Source organism: Pelodiscus sinensis, chromosome 3, assembly GCF_049634645.1.
Source record: "Pelodiscus sinensis isolate JC-2024 chromosome 3, ASM4963464v1, whole genome shotgun sequence".
In the NCBI taxonomy this organism is placed as follows: domain Eukaryota; kingdom Metazoa; phylum Chordata; order Testudines; family Trionychidae; genus Pelodiscus; species Pelodiscus sinensis.
Window position 1 is genome coordinate 106,418,094 of NC_134713.1, and position 19,941 is coordinate 106,438,034.

Below are 19,941 nucleotides of genomic sequence, written 5' to 3' on the forward strand. Positions count from 1 at the left end.
GGGAAGGCGGCAGCTTTTGAGCCAGTTCCCCGCAAGCACTGGCTCCCACTTGTCGCACACCATGCACTGCTGCCTCTATGCGAGGCAGCAGGTGCGGGAGGGCAGCTTAAAAGCTGGCCCCCCATGGGAACTGACTCTCACCCCTTCTTTGCTCAAAGGAGAGGGTGTGCGTGTAAACATTAGGATTAACCAACGAGCCCAGGCTTTTCAGTTAATTGTGTAAATGACTACATGCCAACATCTCTAATTAGGGATGTGAATGTTTAACTGGTGGGGGCTGGGAGAAGCCTTCAGCCCAGCAGCAGGTGGGGGAGGCAAGTTGCTCCAGTCAGGATGGAGCAGGCCCCTGCCTCCCACCCCCTTTAACCAGTTAAGCAACTAAATGGAATTTTACATCTGCTCTGTAGATTTTCCAATTATCCACGGTTTGATCAAAACTATTTCCATTTGATTCTCTTAATTAGATGTGTCCTTCCAAGGTTTCTTCCCTATTTTGCTTCTTATGAAACAAAGTCACAAAGAAAGGTGCCTTTATGTTTCACCAGTGTTTTTACACTAAAAATCCAATTCTATCATGGAAGAACTAACAAAACTATCAAGTAATAGAAGACAAGAGTAAAAATTGAGCAACCGAGAGAAGATTTTTCAGGCAGGATGTTTAATACTTGTTTGTATAATGCAAATGACTAATATTTCAATAAAGGGTCATTTGGTTGAAGATTCTACACCATCTTTTCAAGTATTATACTTCACAATTACACTTCCTAATAAACATGCTCTGGAACCCTAAATAGTTCCCACGTAAAGATATAAAACGCCAAATTTAAACACTCCTGATATTTCTCAGACAAAAACAACTTTTCAAAACATTCAGGTCACCTTTAGATTCAGAATAGCAGAATAGGACATAAGCCAATACACTTTTTCAGGTCGTATTTGTTTACTTAATTCATTGTTCTACTGCCTTTTCTTGATTCCTAACTCAAGTAAGTAGTGTGCCCTGGTGGGTGAATCACGGACAGGGGTTAGGGAAACTTGGGTTTCTGTTCTGGGCTCTGACACTGGCCTGCTGCCCAGTCACTTTCTCTGTCTCTGCCTCAGCCTCATCATCTGTAAAATGGGAGTGAATGCTGATAAAAAGCACTAAACAAGGATTATTAGTCCTTGATCTCTCCATCTTCTGTCCTGACTTCTTTTCAAGATCTCTCTTTTCTTTTGATGATTTCATCTGAAATACTGTGACTTCAATAATATTTGTAGAAATGACTTGCAATTCAATTCTGCATTTTAGTTTCTCTCTGGCGTTTTCATCTGTTTAAACTGAATTTATCTTATCTCCCAATCTTTTTTGGACACCCTCCATAACGTTACCAGTGAAAGCAGGACCAGCATTCACGTCTATCACAAAAGGTCTTCCACTCCTCCAATTTCCACCAACCATGCATTAAGGTTAGGGTTGCCAGATGGTTTCAACAAAAAGACCAGACACACTTGACATTACATCACAATCTACATTACATCTTATTTAGAAAATACCGGACATTTATATTTTCTCATTTATATTTTCTCAATTTGTTTCCCGAACAGAAAGCTCAAATACTGGACTGTCTGGTTCAAAACCAAACACCTGGCAACCCTAATTAAGGTGGTGCCCAAATCTTGCTATTTCTACCTCCATAACATCTTACAATGTTAAAGTCTATATTGTAGTAGCATCCAGAAACTGCAATCTGTATTAGGGAACCACTATTTTAAGCATTGTATGAACATACTGTAAGAGACAAATGCTATTCTGACTATCTTCCAGTCAAATATGAGTCAAGATAGGTAAACAAAAAAAGAAGAAATGAAGGAGAACAAGAATAGACATTCAATCCCATGATTATAAAGGTATCTATTATACAATTTAATGGTACCTGAATGCGTTTTTGTTTAAAAAAAAAAATCAACTATCCAATTGGCATACAACCAGCCCACAGAGGATTTCTTACAGGCACCACAGTGGAACAGGGTCTCAGAGATTTGAAAATGTTGTTGTATAGACAGACAAAGTCACGACAACAACAACAAAATCTGGTGTAGTCCTTATCAACCTCCAGTCTTAACTATTGCAGCCTCCTATACGGTGGCCCCTGAACACCCACAATGCTTTCCTTTGTTACATCAAAACACTGCCCCTCAGTCAGACCATTCCATTCCTTCTAATGTCGGTATATTAACTCTCCCTCGTCCATGACATCAAGTGCAAGTGTTTTGTCCTCATCCTCAAGAACCTCCAAGCCTCTACTCCCTACTAGCCTTATCTCTATGTTGCTTCTCAACCCCTTTCCTCCATCAAAAATCTCAGCATCAATATCTTCTTTCCATCTCTCAAAAAAATATCTACATACTTTCCTCCCTGCTACCCACACTGAACCTCAAACACCCTTCCTGAAGTGACTTGAAAAGTCCCTTCCTTATTAATATTGCTCTTTAGGACCCACTTCTATGATGGCTACAATAAATTAACTTAGAAACCTATTAATTTTAAATGAAACAGACACACAAAGAGATACACATTCTCTTTATTCTTGCCATGCACTAACCCTTGCTGAATAGTTATGTGAACTCACTGACACCACCTCTATTTTTCTTCCTTATGATCTTGTTACTCCCTAAATCATGACTGAAGGGTATGCATGTGTTCATTTTGAATAAAATGTGATTTGGAAAGTAGGTATGCATAAACAAGCATGCTGTGGCTCACCACCCTAGCAACAGCCTAGAAAAGACCAAGGGGAAGGGGGTGAACTCAACATGTGGAGTGGAGAAGTACAAGCATGTGACAAACGAAGCCATATATAGAAAGGCTGAATCGGATTGGTTTAGAAGTTTGTGTTATGTAACCTGTAACTGCCATGTGCTATAAAACAGCAAGGGGAGGGGCTCCTTGCTCGAGGGGTCCGGCTGATTTTAGTACCAGGAGCTCTCCCTTTGTGCACATTGAATAAAGTCTCGTTGAATTGAATTGAAGACCCTTGATTCTGCTCAGCACCTGACTCTGTCCCAACAATGACTAATTTTGTTTTCACACTCTTCAGGGCAGGAATTGTATGAGTCTTTTGGGTTCACTGTACCATTTCTAGTACCATTAGATATAATAAAGATAAAAGCAAGTGCATACCTCCAAAATGTATTACTTAGTCCACCTGCGAGACAGCTACTCCATGCCCAGTAAGCACCTTCCTTTAGACTAGGTATATGGAATCTTTTTTTGGTTAGGGGCCACTGATGCAAAGAAAAATAATTCAGGAGCCACACACCAGTGAGAAGCCAAACCCACCCCCCCCGACTAGCATGGCCCCGAAAAACAAACAAAAGACACAGACACACTTGGGGCATCAGGGCTCCCTTGTGTTCCAACCCCATGGGGCCAGGATCTGGCCTCTTTCTTCCCTTGATCTGGCCTATGGCAAGGCTCTGGGCTTCCCTTCCTTCTCACAGTGGGCCAAGCCAGTACTAGTGCTCCAGTCTCATGGGGGGTGCCGAGGCAAAGAGTGTCAGTGGGGCTGGAGCACTAGTTTGCCTCACTGCAGGGGAGGGGAGAGTCCTGAGCCTCATTAGACCAGATCCAGGGAAGCCAGGGGAGGGCCAGATCCAGCCTGCAGGCTATAGATTCCCCATCCTTGCTTTAGACAGCTATCTTCCCACCAGGAAATATGCACCTGCTGAAACATGCTAGTGACCCTTTCCTCTCAATTTTCTGTAGAAGGAGAGAAAGGAGGAAATCCACTCCTGGTTTAGTCTTCTTAACTCTTCTGCAAATAAAGATGAAAAAGTACTAGGGGAGATAAATGGCCATCAAGTTCACGTCTTCTCTTCCCATTCAAAATGAAAGGTGAGTTGACCTACTCCTGTCAGATTTTTCTCCCATTGTGTACTAAAGGGAGCAGCTTCTCTCTCCATGACACCCCATTTTTCATCATCCAACCCCAAATAAAGACCCCCCCCGGTTCTGAATTAAACACATTTTATGTGAATTGAGCACAGTTACAATAAAATATATTTAGCGTAAATAACAAAATATTTTTTTATTTTAAATTGATTATATTAAGCATGCAGGGGAAAAAAAGTTACCACCAAGAGGATTCAAGTGTTAACATAAGTAACTGTGCTTACACCATGGCAACACACACACAATCAAATGCTTCAAATAAGAAATGAAAGTGAGGTTTCCAAATCAAAGTTAGTTATGACCTTGCACTTAAGTACCCAAATGTACTTTAAAAAAATACATCAACTTCATGCTTTAGTTTTGATGCAGGTACACATGCAGAGTCCTTTGGAAAAGGATCATGCTAGTCTTAATAAAACTGTTGCTCCAAACTCTTACTTGCCCACACAGTAATGGAGGCTATAGAAGTCAGCAAAGCTTCCAACACCTTAAGAGTTTAAACCAGCTGTTATTGAAAGTGAAAAGGAAAAAAAAAAAAAAAGACTAAGAATAAACATCTAGACACTTCCAGGAATAAATCTTATTTGCTAACATGCAACTATGTTGTGATTAAGTAGACACTTACATAACACAGTACAGTATAAAGCAAGATTTTTATAAGAGCAGGAGAATGTGGAATTAGAAATGACAGTTCAGTCAAGCAAAAAAAAAAAAATCAGTTAAAAGGTATCAAAAAGGTATCAACTTAAAAAAAATGACTTGTCTAAAATTGTTACCTACTATTATTCCCAGAAAAACTAAGATTACAATAAAACCTAAAATTATTATAAAATTCATAGCTAAAATTATCTATATTTTCTTGTCTTAATTTCAGTATTTTTTAGTGTGTTCTATAAAATCAATTTCACCTTTTCCCTGTTTTAGCATAAAACATGACTGAAAACAAGTTGGCAAGGGTCATCAGGTGTAACCTCTAAAGCCAGTTTTTACACTAAAAGGGGTTTTTTTTAACCCTCAAATGATAGAATGTGTACTCTTGTGCCAGTGCTTGATGAAGGAGTAAAAGTTAAACATCTGTAGTACAGCACCCTCAGGACCTGACCAGTACCAAACCAGAGAATTTGCCAAACCGCAAGAGGTTAGTATTGTCTAGCAGCATTACCAACACTTCCATTGTTTACTGGGCTCTTAGAAGACATTTTGGGTAAATTAGAGCTAAACAAAAGCACAGAGCACTGAAAGCCAGGTCTGGTGGTTGTAAACAAACTTTACAGGGCCATAGGAAACTTGGCAACACCCATGATAAGTGGACAACCAGCTAACTAAAATCATGCCGGACCATGGATGTTGCCAGATCACAATGACAGACTATAGAGGTTCAACCTGTTTATGCTTTACAAAACTGTGTCATTTTTGTTGCTTGCTGCAGTGTTTTAAAGCAAAGATTAAACTGAGTTTTAAATGACCTAGTCAAGATTCAGTTAATATAATATGGTGGCCCAACCTGCATTCCCTTGTATATCTAGAACTCGCATTGATACGAATGGGAATTTTGCAGAATATGGAAGGACATGGAATAGAGAATCAAATCCTGAGTATATTTAGCAAAAGCAGAGTAGAATATTTAGAAGTATAATTCATTCTCTACTTTCAAATTCCTTACTTGGGAAGAAATAACAGCTCAGCGATCAGATGCATATTGCAGAAGAAGAGGTCTTTTAAACATTTTTTAATGTTGAATAATACGAAGTATACTGTAGAATGAAATATCTTATAGAAAATAACTTCACATAATGGAGTCAAACTCATGAAAGTAAAGGGTGTAATCATTCTTTGGGACTTTAGCCAGCCCTATCACCATTTCCTCGTAAAGCACATTTACAAAAATCTTTAATATTAACTGTGACAGTTTAACAACTAGTTTTCCCCAAATCAGCATTAAGACAATGATCAAAACCAAGAAGCCATGCAGCAAGCCCAATGCAAGCTTCAATAAATTGACTTCTGTGTTTTTATAAATTACCCAGAACATTAGCACTTAGAATATAAGAATAATATTTTTGTTTAGATTAATTTAAAAATGTACTTTCTAAAGAGAGAATGGGATTACCTAAACAAATACAGAAAGGCTGGCTGCTTCTTTTGGGCAAACTAAAAATGAATTTCAATACCAAAAAATATTACAACTGCACAAAAAACTGAAGAATAATTAAAAACACTGTCTTTATATACAGTTTTTAAAAATGTATATAAAAATTAAAGTAGTTTCACTGAAGCATTAAAGAAAATAAAGCTTTTACCCGCATCATTTCATTCTCTAGTTGTTTCTTACGATGCAACCGTTGCTGATGAGATTTGAGTATGTTTTCCACATGTTGCTCCATGAAGAATTTAAAGGCCTGAGGAGAATAGCTTTGAATGCGAGACTCCCTTCGCTCTTCATCTCTCTTATTTTTCCTGACAGGAACAGGAGAGGTTGTTATTTGTTTTTTTTCTTTATCTGTCCCATCACCACATTCATTATTCTTTTCAATCTCTTCTTCTTTAGTTAAACTAGGCTGATCTTCTTTGCTAGGTTTGGTTCCTGTCTCATATGGACTGATGGATGGATTCTGATGTAGCAAGTGTTTTGGGTAAGGAGGTGGAGGACCCTGGTAATTTGGAGCTTCTGCAACAGGCATAATTGCCACATTGTTAGATGGATTCTCAGAAAAGGAGACTGGTTGGACAGCTTGCATTGGCTGTGGCATCCAAGAAGGGTGAGTTGGTGCTAAGGCAGTCTGCACCTCTGGCTTTAATACTCGCATACTTTTTACTGGTTGCTGAATGGGAGCTGGAGTTATAGCTGTCACTGTGGTGGCTGAAGGCTGAGAACTGCTAGAGTGACTCTGTCTATTCCCATGAGCGTTATTGAAAGAATTTGATCTTACTGGAATATTGGGTTGCCATGTAGTAATTTCATGTCCACTGCCAGGTGGTGATTGGGGTGGAGCAGCAGAAGACTGTGACCAGGACATTGGCATGCCAGGTAGATTTATGTTATAAAGTTCCATGTTGTGGCTGTTTCTATTTGGCACCATCATGGACTGAGGAATGTTTCCATTAGTGTATCCTGAAGGGGGAATAGCTCCTCCTGCTTGCATCTGCAAAGCTGTAGGACTTTGCCTGTTAGTTGGGGATATAGGGTATGGAGGGGGTGGCTGACGATTGACCGAGTTCCCAGATACAACGTTTTGATGAACCATGAAATCAGCCTGACAGTTGCCATTTTGTATTCCAGCTCTTCCTGATGGAAAACTAAACTTGCTATTGGTAGAACTCTGCATGATTATTGGTTGCCTGCCAAGTGGAACAGAATTAATGCTTCTTTGTCCCTGTGTAGAAGAACTTATGGGTGATGGATTCATTGGTGGGGGAGGATAGCCATCCTGCCATGCTCCTGGTGGTACTGGAGAAATGCGAGAGATCATATATTCCATGCTTCCAGAATAACGTTTTGTTTGAGCATTTGGTTCCCAAGAAGGAGGTGGAGGCGTTGTTCCTCTTGGCGGAGGAGTCTGCCCTCTTGGAGGTGGAGGAGGAGGAGTAACACTTCTTACTTGTGGTGGAGGTGGTGGATTCACTCTTTGTCCATTGCCAGGATGAGCCTGAGAAAACGCTGCTAATCCAGAGCCAGATAAAGGCCTTCCTACATCTGACTGAGAACTAGGACTTTCTGAACGATAAACTACACTATCTCCCAATGGAGGGCCATGTCTCTGAGGTACCAAGGACTCTTTAGAACCTTTCCAGCTCTGTTTGCGGTTAATTGATTGCTGCACACCACCTGCTTTTATAAAAGGGAAAAAAAACACAGCATTTTATATATGTGAAATACTATTTGCAGTTTGTAATATTTTACTACTACTCAAACTCAGTTCTTTTCATTTTTGGCAGTTACCTTACTGCTATGAAGTAGATAATACATTTTAATTTAAGCCATAGTAAGTCACATAATGGTTTATTTTGACTAATCAGAAAGGAAGCCACAGTACTATTTCTAGCATGGAAAAGTTGAACCGATGAAAAAATGTGTAGACCTACATTTTGCATAACATAGATATCTTAAACATTACATCAAATCAATCTTATGTCTGATGTACAGTACTTGAGAAGTTCATATTCTTTGAGTGAATTAGTCAGCTGAAAGACTGCCAGTACAGGTTGAACCTCTCCAGTCTGGCATGCTTGAGACCTGGACTGGTGCTGAACCAGAAAATTTGCAGAACCACAGGAGGTTAATATTATTTATCAGCATTACCAACTCTTCCACTGCTTAATGGGTTCTTAAAAGACATTTAGGGGTAAATGAGAGCTGAACAACAGCACAGAACACTGAAAGCTAGAACAGGTGGCAGTAAGCAAACTTCACTGGACCACAGGACAGTTGGGCTACACCCATGATACTGGACATTTGGCCAACTAAAGTTATGCCAGACCATGGATGTTGCCAGACTAGAGTGCACTGGACTAGAGAGATTCAACCTGTACTTGTACACCTCTGAACAGGGACACTAAATTAAGAGATCATGCATTTAACACAGTTTAATCTAAGTGTATTATATTCCTTGTATGAAAAGTTCTGTTCATCGAAAGGTTTTATTTTAAATCCATTTCAAACATAGGGCTGTCAACCTTTCCACCTAGACAGACCAGACACATTCATGGCAATAGCATCCAGTCAGGAAAATAGGCAACCCTGAGATATTTATATGTTTGTAAGTGGAAGATAAGACTGCATAGATGCAAAACCTACAATTCTCTCTCCACTGAATTCTTAAAATTTAACTCCACTAAGAATTAAACAGTAATCTTTTATTGGAAGTACCAGAAAGTAATGAAAAGACAGAGGTCATAATTTATCATATTAACAGGGCATCTTTGTCTTTATTTTTGAAAATTGTTATGATTTTCCACTGCTGAAAAAAATCAACATTTTTTCAACACGCAAAAACATGAGTAAATTGTGCTAAATTATGCAAGTAAGAATGAAATTCATGGCTAAATTCCAGCATTCCACTGAAAGTTTTGTACAAATTCTAGTTAATTCAATTTAACAGTCTGAAAGATAGTTGACTAAAAATGTAAAACCTGTTGTCATACTTTGCTGGTGTTTAAAACAAGCAGTCTGGTGGTACCTTAGAGACTAACAAATATATTAGATTGTGAGCTTCTGTGGTAAAACCCATTTCATCAGATGAGCGGGGAGTAGAAATTACAGAATTCAGAGTATAATACAGCAAAAGATGTAACTATCAATCGCAGGACCAGTGTTAATGAAGCTAATTAAGTCAGGCTGGATACGTCCCATTCACAGAATATGTTAGCATTGTTTACTATGTTATTTAGTTGTTTATTATGTTACATAGTTAACTGCAATTCCACAGAAATTAAGTGATATTACCCCCAAATTTAAGAAATGAATGAAAATATTCAACACAGGAAATGAACACCAAAATTAGACATCTGAATACAATTACTTACGTATGACATTGAAATTAGGGATGTGAATAGATAACCAGTTAACATCACCCTTATCAGGTGATTTTTACCAGGTAATGGTTAATTGGCACCTGAGAGCAGCTTGCCATGAGGCAGAGGGCTGCTGCAGATCTGCCAGTCCCACACCCTGTGAGGAACCAGCACCTCGCTGTGGCCTAGGTGCTGCTCCAGCCAGATTGGAGTGATCCCCAGCCCACGATCTCACTTAATCAATTAACTGGTTAAACCTCACGTTTAACCATTTAACTGATGAAATGGGATTTTAAAACATCCCTCGTTGAAAACATAACCTAAAAACTTGTTAGAAACTGATGTCAGGTACTGATATTTTAAAGTGGATTACTTTACAAATTATACTAACACATTTCACCATTTTTCTTGAAAATGGTGAAAATTCAATCACCTATATTGTTAAAGTTCATTTGCTGCTTCCTCACCATCTTCCAGTTGTGAGTGCATTAACTGAAAAGTTTAGCTAATTTATTATTTCTTTCTACAAGAAAAATACATATTGGACACACATACCTGGTGGTTTCATACCTGAATTAATAGGTCTGGCTGCTGCTGCAGCCATCTGCTCCCGACGAGCATCTTGGTAGCTCATTTTACTAATGAATTCAATTGCTGCTTCTATACTACGGCTGTTAGTTTGCCTAAGAGCTCGTACAACCATATCCTAAAAGGAAAATTAAATGTAAAAGATTTTATTTTCAAAATTAACAGAAGAAATGTTGTCAAAAGTACCAAGTGTTAGCTAAATCTCACTACAGCACTTGGAAAATGTTATCTACCTTTCATTAATTTTTTTTTATAGAAAATGCATGGCTAAATTTCACTGACAGATTTGTAAAATCTCAGAGCATCTCCCTCTGTCAGAAAAACTGCAATTACATCTCTCACTACTAAAAAGCCCAGAAAAGCTTAATGTATTAAAGAGTCATTTTAGTGCATTTACTGCACTGTTTGAACCTCAGAAGTACTGTTACAATTTTTTCCATGAAGGTTGCAACCAGTTTCCAATAAAAGGCTCTGTTTTTTGCTCCTATTGAAAGTTTTACAATTGCTAAAAACTGTACGGCTCAGAATCAACTGATTTATTGTGAAGGCAAAGGGGATAATGAATTACAAATCACAAAACAGTCCTCTGATTTGCAATTCTGAATTTTGGGTTTTTAATATTACTTCAGTATGAAAGATAAATCTCCTTGTAAATTAAATCGATTTTATTGGAACAAAATAGGCAGACATCAAACAACATTAAGATCCTTTGGCAAGGTCTCTCACCAAAGGCTCTTAAGTAAATGGTCATGGGATAAAAGAGAAGGTTCTCTCACAGCTTGTAACTTGTTAAAAGACAGAAAACAAAGTTTCAGAGGGGTAGCTGAGTTAGTCTGTAACAGGAAAAACTTAAAAAACCAACAAATAGTCTAGCAGCACCTTAAAGACTAACAAAACATAAAGATGGTATCATGAACTTTCATGGGCACAACCCATTTCTTCTTCAGATGAACGTGCAACTAGACTATTTGTTGCCGTTTAAGTTTTTCCAGAAAACCAAGTGTAGAGTAGTGGTTCTCAACCTGTGGTCTGTGGACCCTTGGTGGTCCACAACAGAAATGCCAGGGGTCCATGGAAAGTTTAAAAATAAGTATTGGACCCACCATGGTGGGCCCAATCCTTACTTTTCTTTTTCTCTCCCTGGGAGAGGGGTCTGTGAAATTTTAATAGAATGAAAAGGGGTCTGAGTCCGTATACTTGAAAAGATAGGGAACCACTGGTGTAGAGGACTGATGGTCAGTTTTCAGAGTGGAAGGAGTTAAATACTGATGGCTTCCAGGGACCTGTACTAAGTCCTGTGCTGTTTAACATTCATATATCATCTGGAAACGGGTAAACAGTGAGGTGGCAAAGTTTCCAGATGATAGAAAATTACTCAGGATAGTTAAGTCCAAAGCAGACTGCAAAGAGTTACAAAGGAATCTCACAAAACTAGGTGACTAGGCAACAAAATAGCAGATAATATTCAGAATTGATAAATGCAAAATAATACACATTGGAAAACAGAATCCCAATTAAATATATACATAAAATAATGGAATTGAAATTTGCTGTTACCACTCAAGAAAGATCTTGGAGTCATTGAGTATAGTTTTCTGAAAACATCTGCTCTAGATTCAGTAGCAGTCAAATAAAAAACATTAGGAACCATTAAAAAAGAGATAGACATCAAGACAAAAAAAATGCACTCATGGTATGCCAGAACTTGGAATGCTTGCATGCAATTCTGGTCGCCTCATCTGCATTAGTTGGAAAAGATACACTGAAGGGCAACAAACATTAATAAGGGTACATAAACTTCCATTTGAGGGAGAGATTAATAAGACTGGGACATTTCAGCTTGGAAAAGAGATGACTAAGGGGGGATATGATAGAGGTCTATAAAATCATGAATGGTATGGAGAAACTGGGAGTAATCTAGTGAAATTAACAGGCAGCAGTTTTAAAACCAAACAAGAAGGGAGTACTTCTATATACACAGCACAGTCTTATGAAACTCGTTGCCAGATGTTGCGTATGCCAAAACTAACAGGGTTCAAAAAAAAGCAAGTAAGCTAGCTCATGGAGGATAGGTCTATATGGCTATTGGCCAAGATGGTCAGGGATACGGCCCCATGATCTGGATGTCTCTAGATTCTGACTGCCAAAGGCTAGGAGTGGACCACAAGGAACGGATCACTGGATAATTTCTATTCTGCTTATTCCCTCTGAATCACCTGGCATTGACCACAGTCAGAGGACAGGTGATTGGCCTCAATCAGCAGTTCTCAAACTTAACTGTTCCAACATTCCCTTCTGAGAACGAAAATTACTACTCAACCCTTGGGAGGAAATCAAAGACTGAGCCTGTCTGAGCCACAATCCCAGCCAATGTATGTAGGCCAAAGATTAAGCCCAAGAGCTTCTTCCCTGGATGGGTGGAATGTAACATCAGCACTGGTTGTTGGGGCTTGAGCTTCAGCCCTAGAAGTGGGGATTGGGATTCAGGTTAGCTGGGGTCCAGGGCCAACACCAACCTTGGTGAGCCCATTATAATGGGAATGCAACCCACTTTGGGGTCCAGACCCATAGTTTAAGGACCCCTGAGCTAGATTGACAATTGGTCTGATCAAATATGGCCATTAGGTTCTTAATTACTTTTGCTGTGAACAGATTTGAGCCCTGTTCTCTTAGGGTGTGTCTATACTGCACCCTTATCTCAAAATAAGTTACGCAATTTGAGCTAGGCAAATTGTGTTACTTATTTTGAGTTACTTTCGAAATAGAGTGCTATTCCAAAACATTCCTTAATCCTTGTGGAACAAGGTTTACACAGATGTTGGAAGAGTGAGCCCATTATATTTTGAAATAACAGATTTGCTCAAAAGATGCGGAAAAGCGATTTCAGGATACTTTCAGTATCCCAAAATAGCTCCGCTGCGTAGATGTAGCTTTACTGATACAAAGGGGATATATTTTGCCACTGACCACAGTGACAGTAGTATCAGGCACTAGAGTGGGATTTTTAAAGATAAAGTGTTAAACACTTAAGTCCCCACTGAATTTCAGTGGGATTTGGGTGCCTAAGTTTCCAACACACTTTCCCATACTAAATTGAAAACATGTTCAGCTGGTAGTGAAAGAGATGACAGGATCTCAGACCGATACCTACCATAACCTCATTCATGTATTTATCCTAAATAACTCTACTATGTTGTAGTAGTATTGTTCAAAACATCATTTTAGGACTCTGGTAACATAACGTCTCCATGTTTTCCTAGGAGACATTACACTGTTGAAGGTATTCTTCATTTTTGCAGTGTACTCTATTGTACTATCATGGTATATTCTATTTTATCTGATTTAGGATAATGCACATCATCTGAATATATCTAAGATTCAAGTGTTCAGTTATTAGGGATGTAATAGCATAACAATTTAAACGGTTAACAGATAAGCCTTGTCTCATCGGGTATCATTAACGGTTACATACAGCCTCCCAGTGAGCTGGCTGCCACCCTGTGCTTCTGGCTCTGTATCAGAGCCTCTAACGCAGGGTGGCAACTGGCTCCCTAAGAACAAGGCTGCAGGCAGGAGCCAGCTATTGACCCACGCTGCAGGGTCTGCAGTATGACGCTTATACTGCAGAGCCTGTAGTACAGCCAGCTCTCCTACTGGGGATCCGGCTGTGCTGCAGGCTCTGCAGTATAAGCTTCATATTGCAGAGCCCGCAGCATGTAACTGCTGAGATTTTCATTGGTTAACTAACTGCTTTCAAGCATCCCTATCAGTTATATATTAATATTCAGCTCAGATAATGAGCCATTTCTCTGAATAAATTTAAGTTACTATCAAGGGTTTTGAAAAAAAAAAATAAGTATTTCAATTTTTCCAAACTCAGGAATGTAAATGACTAATCAAACTGTGACCGGCCAAAAGGAAGAATGGTAATGCTAAAATAACCCATGTTTCCCCCCCCACTATATCTCTTATAACGTATTCTTATAATAACCCATGTTTCTTTCTTATAATAACCATTCTTATAGAAAGAATACGTTATAAGAGATATAGGGGGGAAAACATGGGTTTATTTTAGCATTACCATTCTTCCTTTTGGCCAGGTCACAGTTAAAAATTAATTTATATTTCAACATTGTGACACTCATGCTACTTATACTCTTTAATTACAAAAAGGTAACATACAACAAAAATATGTATGGTTAGTTAATATTCAACGAAAATATTTACCTCATCAAATCCAGCAGCTTGTAAGTCTTGCAGCATTTGTCGATTGATTTCTGACGTTCCCCTTGCTGAGGAGCTGGTTTCATTTGCAAAAGGCTGCAGAGAGTTTCGAATTTCTTGCAAAGCTTTATGGTATGTTACAAATTTGGGGGGATTACGGCCTTGTCTGGGATCTTCAGCTGACATTTTACCCATATTGTGCTCAGCCTTAGCAGCATCGGAGGGCTTAGGCAAATTCCTAAGGCTCTCCCGTATTTCTTGTAACATTTGCCGGCTGCTGCCAGTGTAGTTACTAGCAGGAAAAGTCTTAGGCCTCATTTGTCTATATCCTTCTGGCTTCTCACTTCTCTTCATGAAAACATGTATCTATGTAACCTCCACCAAGGATTCGGCCACAAAAATTTCAAGAAAGGCTGGTTGGTAGTTTTAGTATTCACTCTAAAGCAAGAGTGAAAACATTCACTGCTGTTGGTTCTCAAGAATTTCAGCACTGTTGGAACCACAAAGTCAGCCACTCTGTAACAAAAGAACATTCCAGTTACACATATTGTTAAGAGTAAAAAGTTTGCAATGCTCAGGGAATAAATATATAATTTCCTCCATATTTACTAAATTCATCATATGTAACATTTATGCTGTCTTTAAACAACCATTCTAAATTAAAAACTATTCTGGCCTGACAACATTTAATTAGTAAACAATGATTTAGTTGCCTCTCAAATGGAATTTCAATCCAATTTTGGGATCTTTAGACTTATCAAATGTAGAGAGTAAACTTGTCTTACAATTATTGATTGCAATAAACACTTCTGATTTTTTTTCAAGCAGGGAGAGTACAGCCATCAGTAAACTGAAAACAGAGTTAGAGTATTCGAAAGACGCCTGAGTACCTGCTACAAAAATTAACTGCACGCTTGAGTTAGTTTAAACTATGGCTTAAATGTTTAAGTCCTGAAACTTGCTTGAATTTATTATTTTTCTCTTGACAGTAGCAGTCTTAACAGGTTGCTTTTCTATGCTACTCTTTGAAGCACATCATATTAGCACAACTGAAAGATAATCAAAGATCTACATATCAAAAAGAATGCAATCTCAAGGACAAAGAATGGAGAGTAAGAATCTGGACTCCTTGATCCTGTTTCCTTCTCACTGTGATACCTTGGGTCAAGTCATGTAGCTTGCCATCACATCAACACACTGGAGTTTGTTCCCCACCGTTCTTCCACCTTTCACTGCATTTTTAATGAAAATGAAGAACACTACAAAAAAAAGCCTTTTTATTATTACACACTGTAAATATCTGTTTCAAATGTACAAGCTAAACATTATGACTGATATTAACTTTGCATGAAGTGGGTCTCAGATTAAAACAGAAAAACGTGTATTTAAAAACAAACATACAAACAAAAAAAACCACTTGTTCCTCTCTACTAAAATCATTGAATTTGGCTAAAACTGCAGTAAGTAACTTTTTGTTTTAATAGCGGTGCTCACTACACTCACCAACCACTCTTTCTCTAGTGGCTTTCACAGCCAGAGAGCACAAGAGTATGATGACATCATTCTGTTGCCCGTCAGGAAAAACTTTTCTATATATTTAGAGAGACAGAAAAAATATATCTGAAATGACCAACTTTTTATTGGACCAGCTTCTATTGGTGAGTGAAACAAGCTTTCAAACATACACAGATCTCTTCTTCAGGTTTGGGACACACAGAGCTCTGTGTAAGATCGAGAGCTTGTCTCCCTCATCAACAGAATTTGGTCCAATAAAAAGGTATTACCTCGCCCACTTTGTTAGTATAATATCCTAGGACCCAACACAGCAACAATTCTGCAAACAATTTCAAATTGTCTGGCAAGAGGATGATACTGTAAAAACTTACTGTAAAATCACACAGTCTTTTGCATCTATCAGAAAAACTGAAAAGCATTTAAATTAGCAAAAGTGACCTTACTAAGGTAAAATGTTACAAAAGAAACATTTTCCTCAGTGTTTTGTTCAAAACGATAAAGCCACTACTTCTCATTAAATATTTTTCCAATACTAATTTTAACAATTGTTTGTATGTTGGTTTGAGTTAACGTGAAGAATTGTACTTCCTGCCAAAGCTCACCACTCAAGTTGTTTCTGATACCACCTTTCTTATACTCTTTATATTACACAAAATATGCCTGCGTATAAGAGAAAAATGTAAATAAGTCATTTTTAAAATACTAATTAATGTCTTACAAAACCAAGTAAAAATAGTCTGCTGTGTACAAGTCCAACATGATAAAAATAGGTATCTATCAAACTAATAAGTTGGGGGAAGAAAGGATGGTGGCATTAATAAGGTTTTGAATTAAAAACAACCTATATACACAAACTTTAATGCTTATTTATTTATGCATATTTTATTATGTTAGTTGTAAATTTTAAGGTCAGCAGGACCATTAGGATCACTTTGTTATACAGGATGACAAACTGAGGCCAAAATCTCAACCAATAAATTCAATATCCAGTCTGTGATAGGGATATAAAAGGTTAAACAGTTACCCAGTAAGCATTAAACTTACCAGCATGCTTACCAGATAACTGGTGAGCTGGATCAGCCCCACTGCCTGTGACTTGCTGGCCATAAGACCCCAGCCACTGGAGCCCACCATCCCTCCACAGTTAAATTATATAATTTAACCAGTTAACTTTCTTCCTGGGCATCCTTGCTCCATAACTTCTGTTAGAGCTACAGGATCTCCTTTTAGAAAGACAGAGTACTGATTTAACATTGCATGCAATGGAGAATCTACTACGTCCCTAAATTGTTCTGAGTATTATAATCTTCCTTTTGCTTCCTTTTCCTTTCGCTTCTTTAAAAACAAGTAGTCCTGTGACACCTTAGAGATTAATCAAAATATATAGAATCGTGAGCTTTTGTGGGTAAAACTGACATCAGGTAAGCTGGAGTGGAAACAACAGAAATCAAGACATATATGTAACAACAGAAGTCTGTCAACTGTAAGGACCTGTGTAAATGAGGCTATTTAAGTGGGCTGGATGTGGCCCATACAGATTTTTTAATGTGGAAATGTAGGAGAAATTAGCTTTGTAATGCACCACCCTGTTAATGTTTTTGTTCAAGACCAGCACAATGGTGTGAAATATACAGATGAACTCCAGTTCTGCTGACTCTCTCTGTAATTGGTTAGTGCAACTCCATTGTAGAAGAATGGCTACTTTTAAATCCATGGCTCAATGACTAGGCAGGTTAAAATGTTATTCTACAGTTTTATGTGTGTTACCATTCCTGATATCTGATTTGTGTCTATTTATCCTTTGTTCTAGAGACTCTATAGTTTTTACAATATATATGGCAGAGGGATATTGCTGGCATATATCACAAAAGGACATGCAACTGTATGAGCCCCCGATAAGGGGGCTTATTTGGTTAGGTCCTGTATACTGTAGCTTAAAATAAATATGTGGAAAGAGTTGGCAACAGGGTTTGTTGTAGGGATAAGCTCCTGTGTAAGCCTGTCTGTGGTGTGACATGTGGTTGGTGGAAAGGATTTAATAACATAAGAATGGCCATGCTGGGTCAGACCAAAGGTCCATTTAGTTCAGTATCCTATCTTCTGACAGAGGCCAGTACTAGATGCCCCAGAGGGAGTGAACAGAACTGGTAATTATCAAGTGATCCCTCTCCTGTCAGCTGTTTCCAGTCTCTGACAGAGCACCATTCCTACCTCTCCTGGCTAATAAGCATGTGTACAGCGCCGGTGAATGGAGCAACCAGCTGAAATCTACTCGCCCCAGGCGAGTAGAAACAGCGGTTTGTCGAGCCCTGCTAATAAGTATTGATGGATCTAACCTCTATGAATTTATCTAGTTCTTTTTTGAACCCTGTTAAAGTCCTGGTCTTCACAGCATCTTCTGGCAAGGATTTCCACAGGTTGACTGTATGCTGCATGAAGAATGATTTGGGGGCTGAAGTGCATGAATTATGAGGAGAGGCTGAGTGAACTGAGTTTATTTAGTCTACACAAGAGAAGACTGAGGGTGTCTCTAGACTACATCCCTCTTTTGACAGAGGGATGTAAATTAGACACTTCGAAATAGCAAATGAAGCTGGGATTTGAATTTCCTGCACATCATTTGCATAATCACATCGTGGCGCTCTTTTGACAAAGCGCTATTTTGAAAGTGAAACCACAGTCTAGTCCTCAGGTTTATAGGATCTTTCGAAAAAAGCTTCTATTTTCTAAAAAAAAGGCATCTGGACTGCGGTTTCACTTTCAAAATAGCACTTTTTCAAAAGAGCGCCATAACACGATTATGCAAATAAAGTATGGGAAATTCAAATCCCAGCTTAATTTGCAATTTACGTGTCTAATTTATATCCCTCTGTCGAAAGAGGAATGTAGTCTAGACACACCCTGAGGAGGGATTTGATAGATTCCTTTAACTACCTGAAGGGAGGGTTCCAAAGCGAATGGAGAGAGACTACTGTCAGTAGTGACAGATGACAAAACAAGGAACAATGGTCTCAAGTTGCAGTGGGGGAGGTCTAGGTTGGATATTAGGAAAAACTATTTTACTAGGAGGATGGTGACGCACTGGAATAGGTTACCTAGAGAGGTGGTAGAATCACCACCTAGAGGTTTTTAAGTCCAGGGTTGACAAAGTCCTGGCTGGGATGATTTAGTTGGGGTTGCTCCTGCTTTGGGCAGGCAGCTGGACTCGAGAACCTCCTGAGGTCTCTTCTAACTCTGTGATTCTAAGAAACACTCCCTTTTGTTTTAAACCTGCTATCTCTTAATTTCATTTGTTGACCCCTGGTTCTTATGTTATGGGAACAAATAAAATAAAATTAATGGAGATTGCATATCTCCTAGAACGGAGCCAGGTCCAATCCCCTGCCTTCACAGCAGGACCAAGTACTATCCCTGACAGATTTTTTGCCCCAAATTCTTAAATGGCCTCCTCAAGGATTGAACTCACAATCCTAGGTTTAGCAGGCCAACACTCAAACCACTGAGCTATCCCTCCTACTCTCCTTATTCACTACCTATCTGAAATGATTTTATAGACCTCTATCATATCCCCCTTAGTCTCCTCTTTTCTAAGATGAAAAATCCCCTTTTTTAAATCTCTCTTCACATAGCACCTGTTCCAAATCACTAATTATTTTCATTGCCCTTTTCTGAACCTTTCCAAATCCAAGATATCTTTCTTGAGATGAGGCAACCACATCTGTACACAGAGTTCAAGATGTGGGCATACCATGGATTTATAAAGAGGCAGTAAAATATTCTCTACCCTATTCTCTATCCCTTTTTTAATGATTCCTAACATTTTGTTTGTTTGTTTTCCACTGCTACTGCTGAATACTGAGTGGATGTTTTCAGAGAACTATCCATAGTGACTCCAAGATCTCTCTCAAGTGATGATAGCTAAATTAGTCTCCATCATTTTTTATGTATAGTTTGGATTATTTTTTCAAAAGTGCATTACTTGCATTTATCAACATTAAAATTCATTTGCCATTTTGTTGCTCCATCACCTAGGTTGTATTTGCTTCAGGATGTATTCACTTGTATTTCGCCACACAGCCCACTACTTTTAGAAGTTCATAAGGAGTAATGAACAATAAAATGACTACACACACACACCCACCCACCCACCAATGTATTTCAGATTATAA

General features: G+C 38.6%; 1 protein-coding gene across 5 annotated transcripts in view; it reads right to left on the bottom strand.

Moving 5' to 3' along the window:
• Nucleotides 1–19,941, bottom strand: part of LATS1 (large tumor suppressor kinase 1) — a 45,199-nt gene that overhangs the window by 19,787 nt on the left and 5,471 nt on the right. Inside the window, exons 2-5 of one of the 5 annotated variants that reach the window (XM_075924416.1) lie at nt 15,416–15,516; nt 14,261–14,773; nt 10,001–10,151; nt 6,235–7,763 (exon numbers count right to left, since the gene is read on the bottom strand). In XM_075924416.1, coding sequence (XP_075780531.1) covers nt 6,235–7,763; nt 10,001–10,151; nt 14,261–14,611 — 2,031 coding nt within the window. In that variant the 5' untranslated portion in view covers nt 14,612–14,773; nt 15,416–15,516. The remainder of the gene's footprint in view (nt 1–6,234; nt 7,764–10,000; nt 10,152–14,260; nt 14,774–15,415; nt 15,517–19,941) is intronic. The other 4 variants (XM_075924417.1, XM_075924415.1, XM_075924419.1 and 1 more) reach the window with 4 other exon arrangements.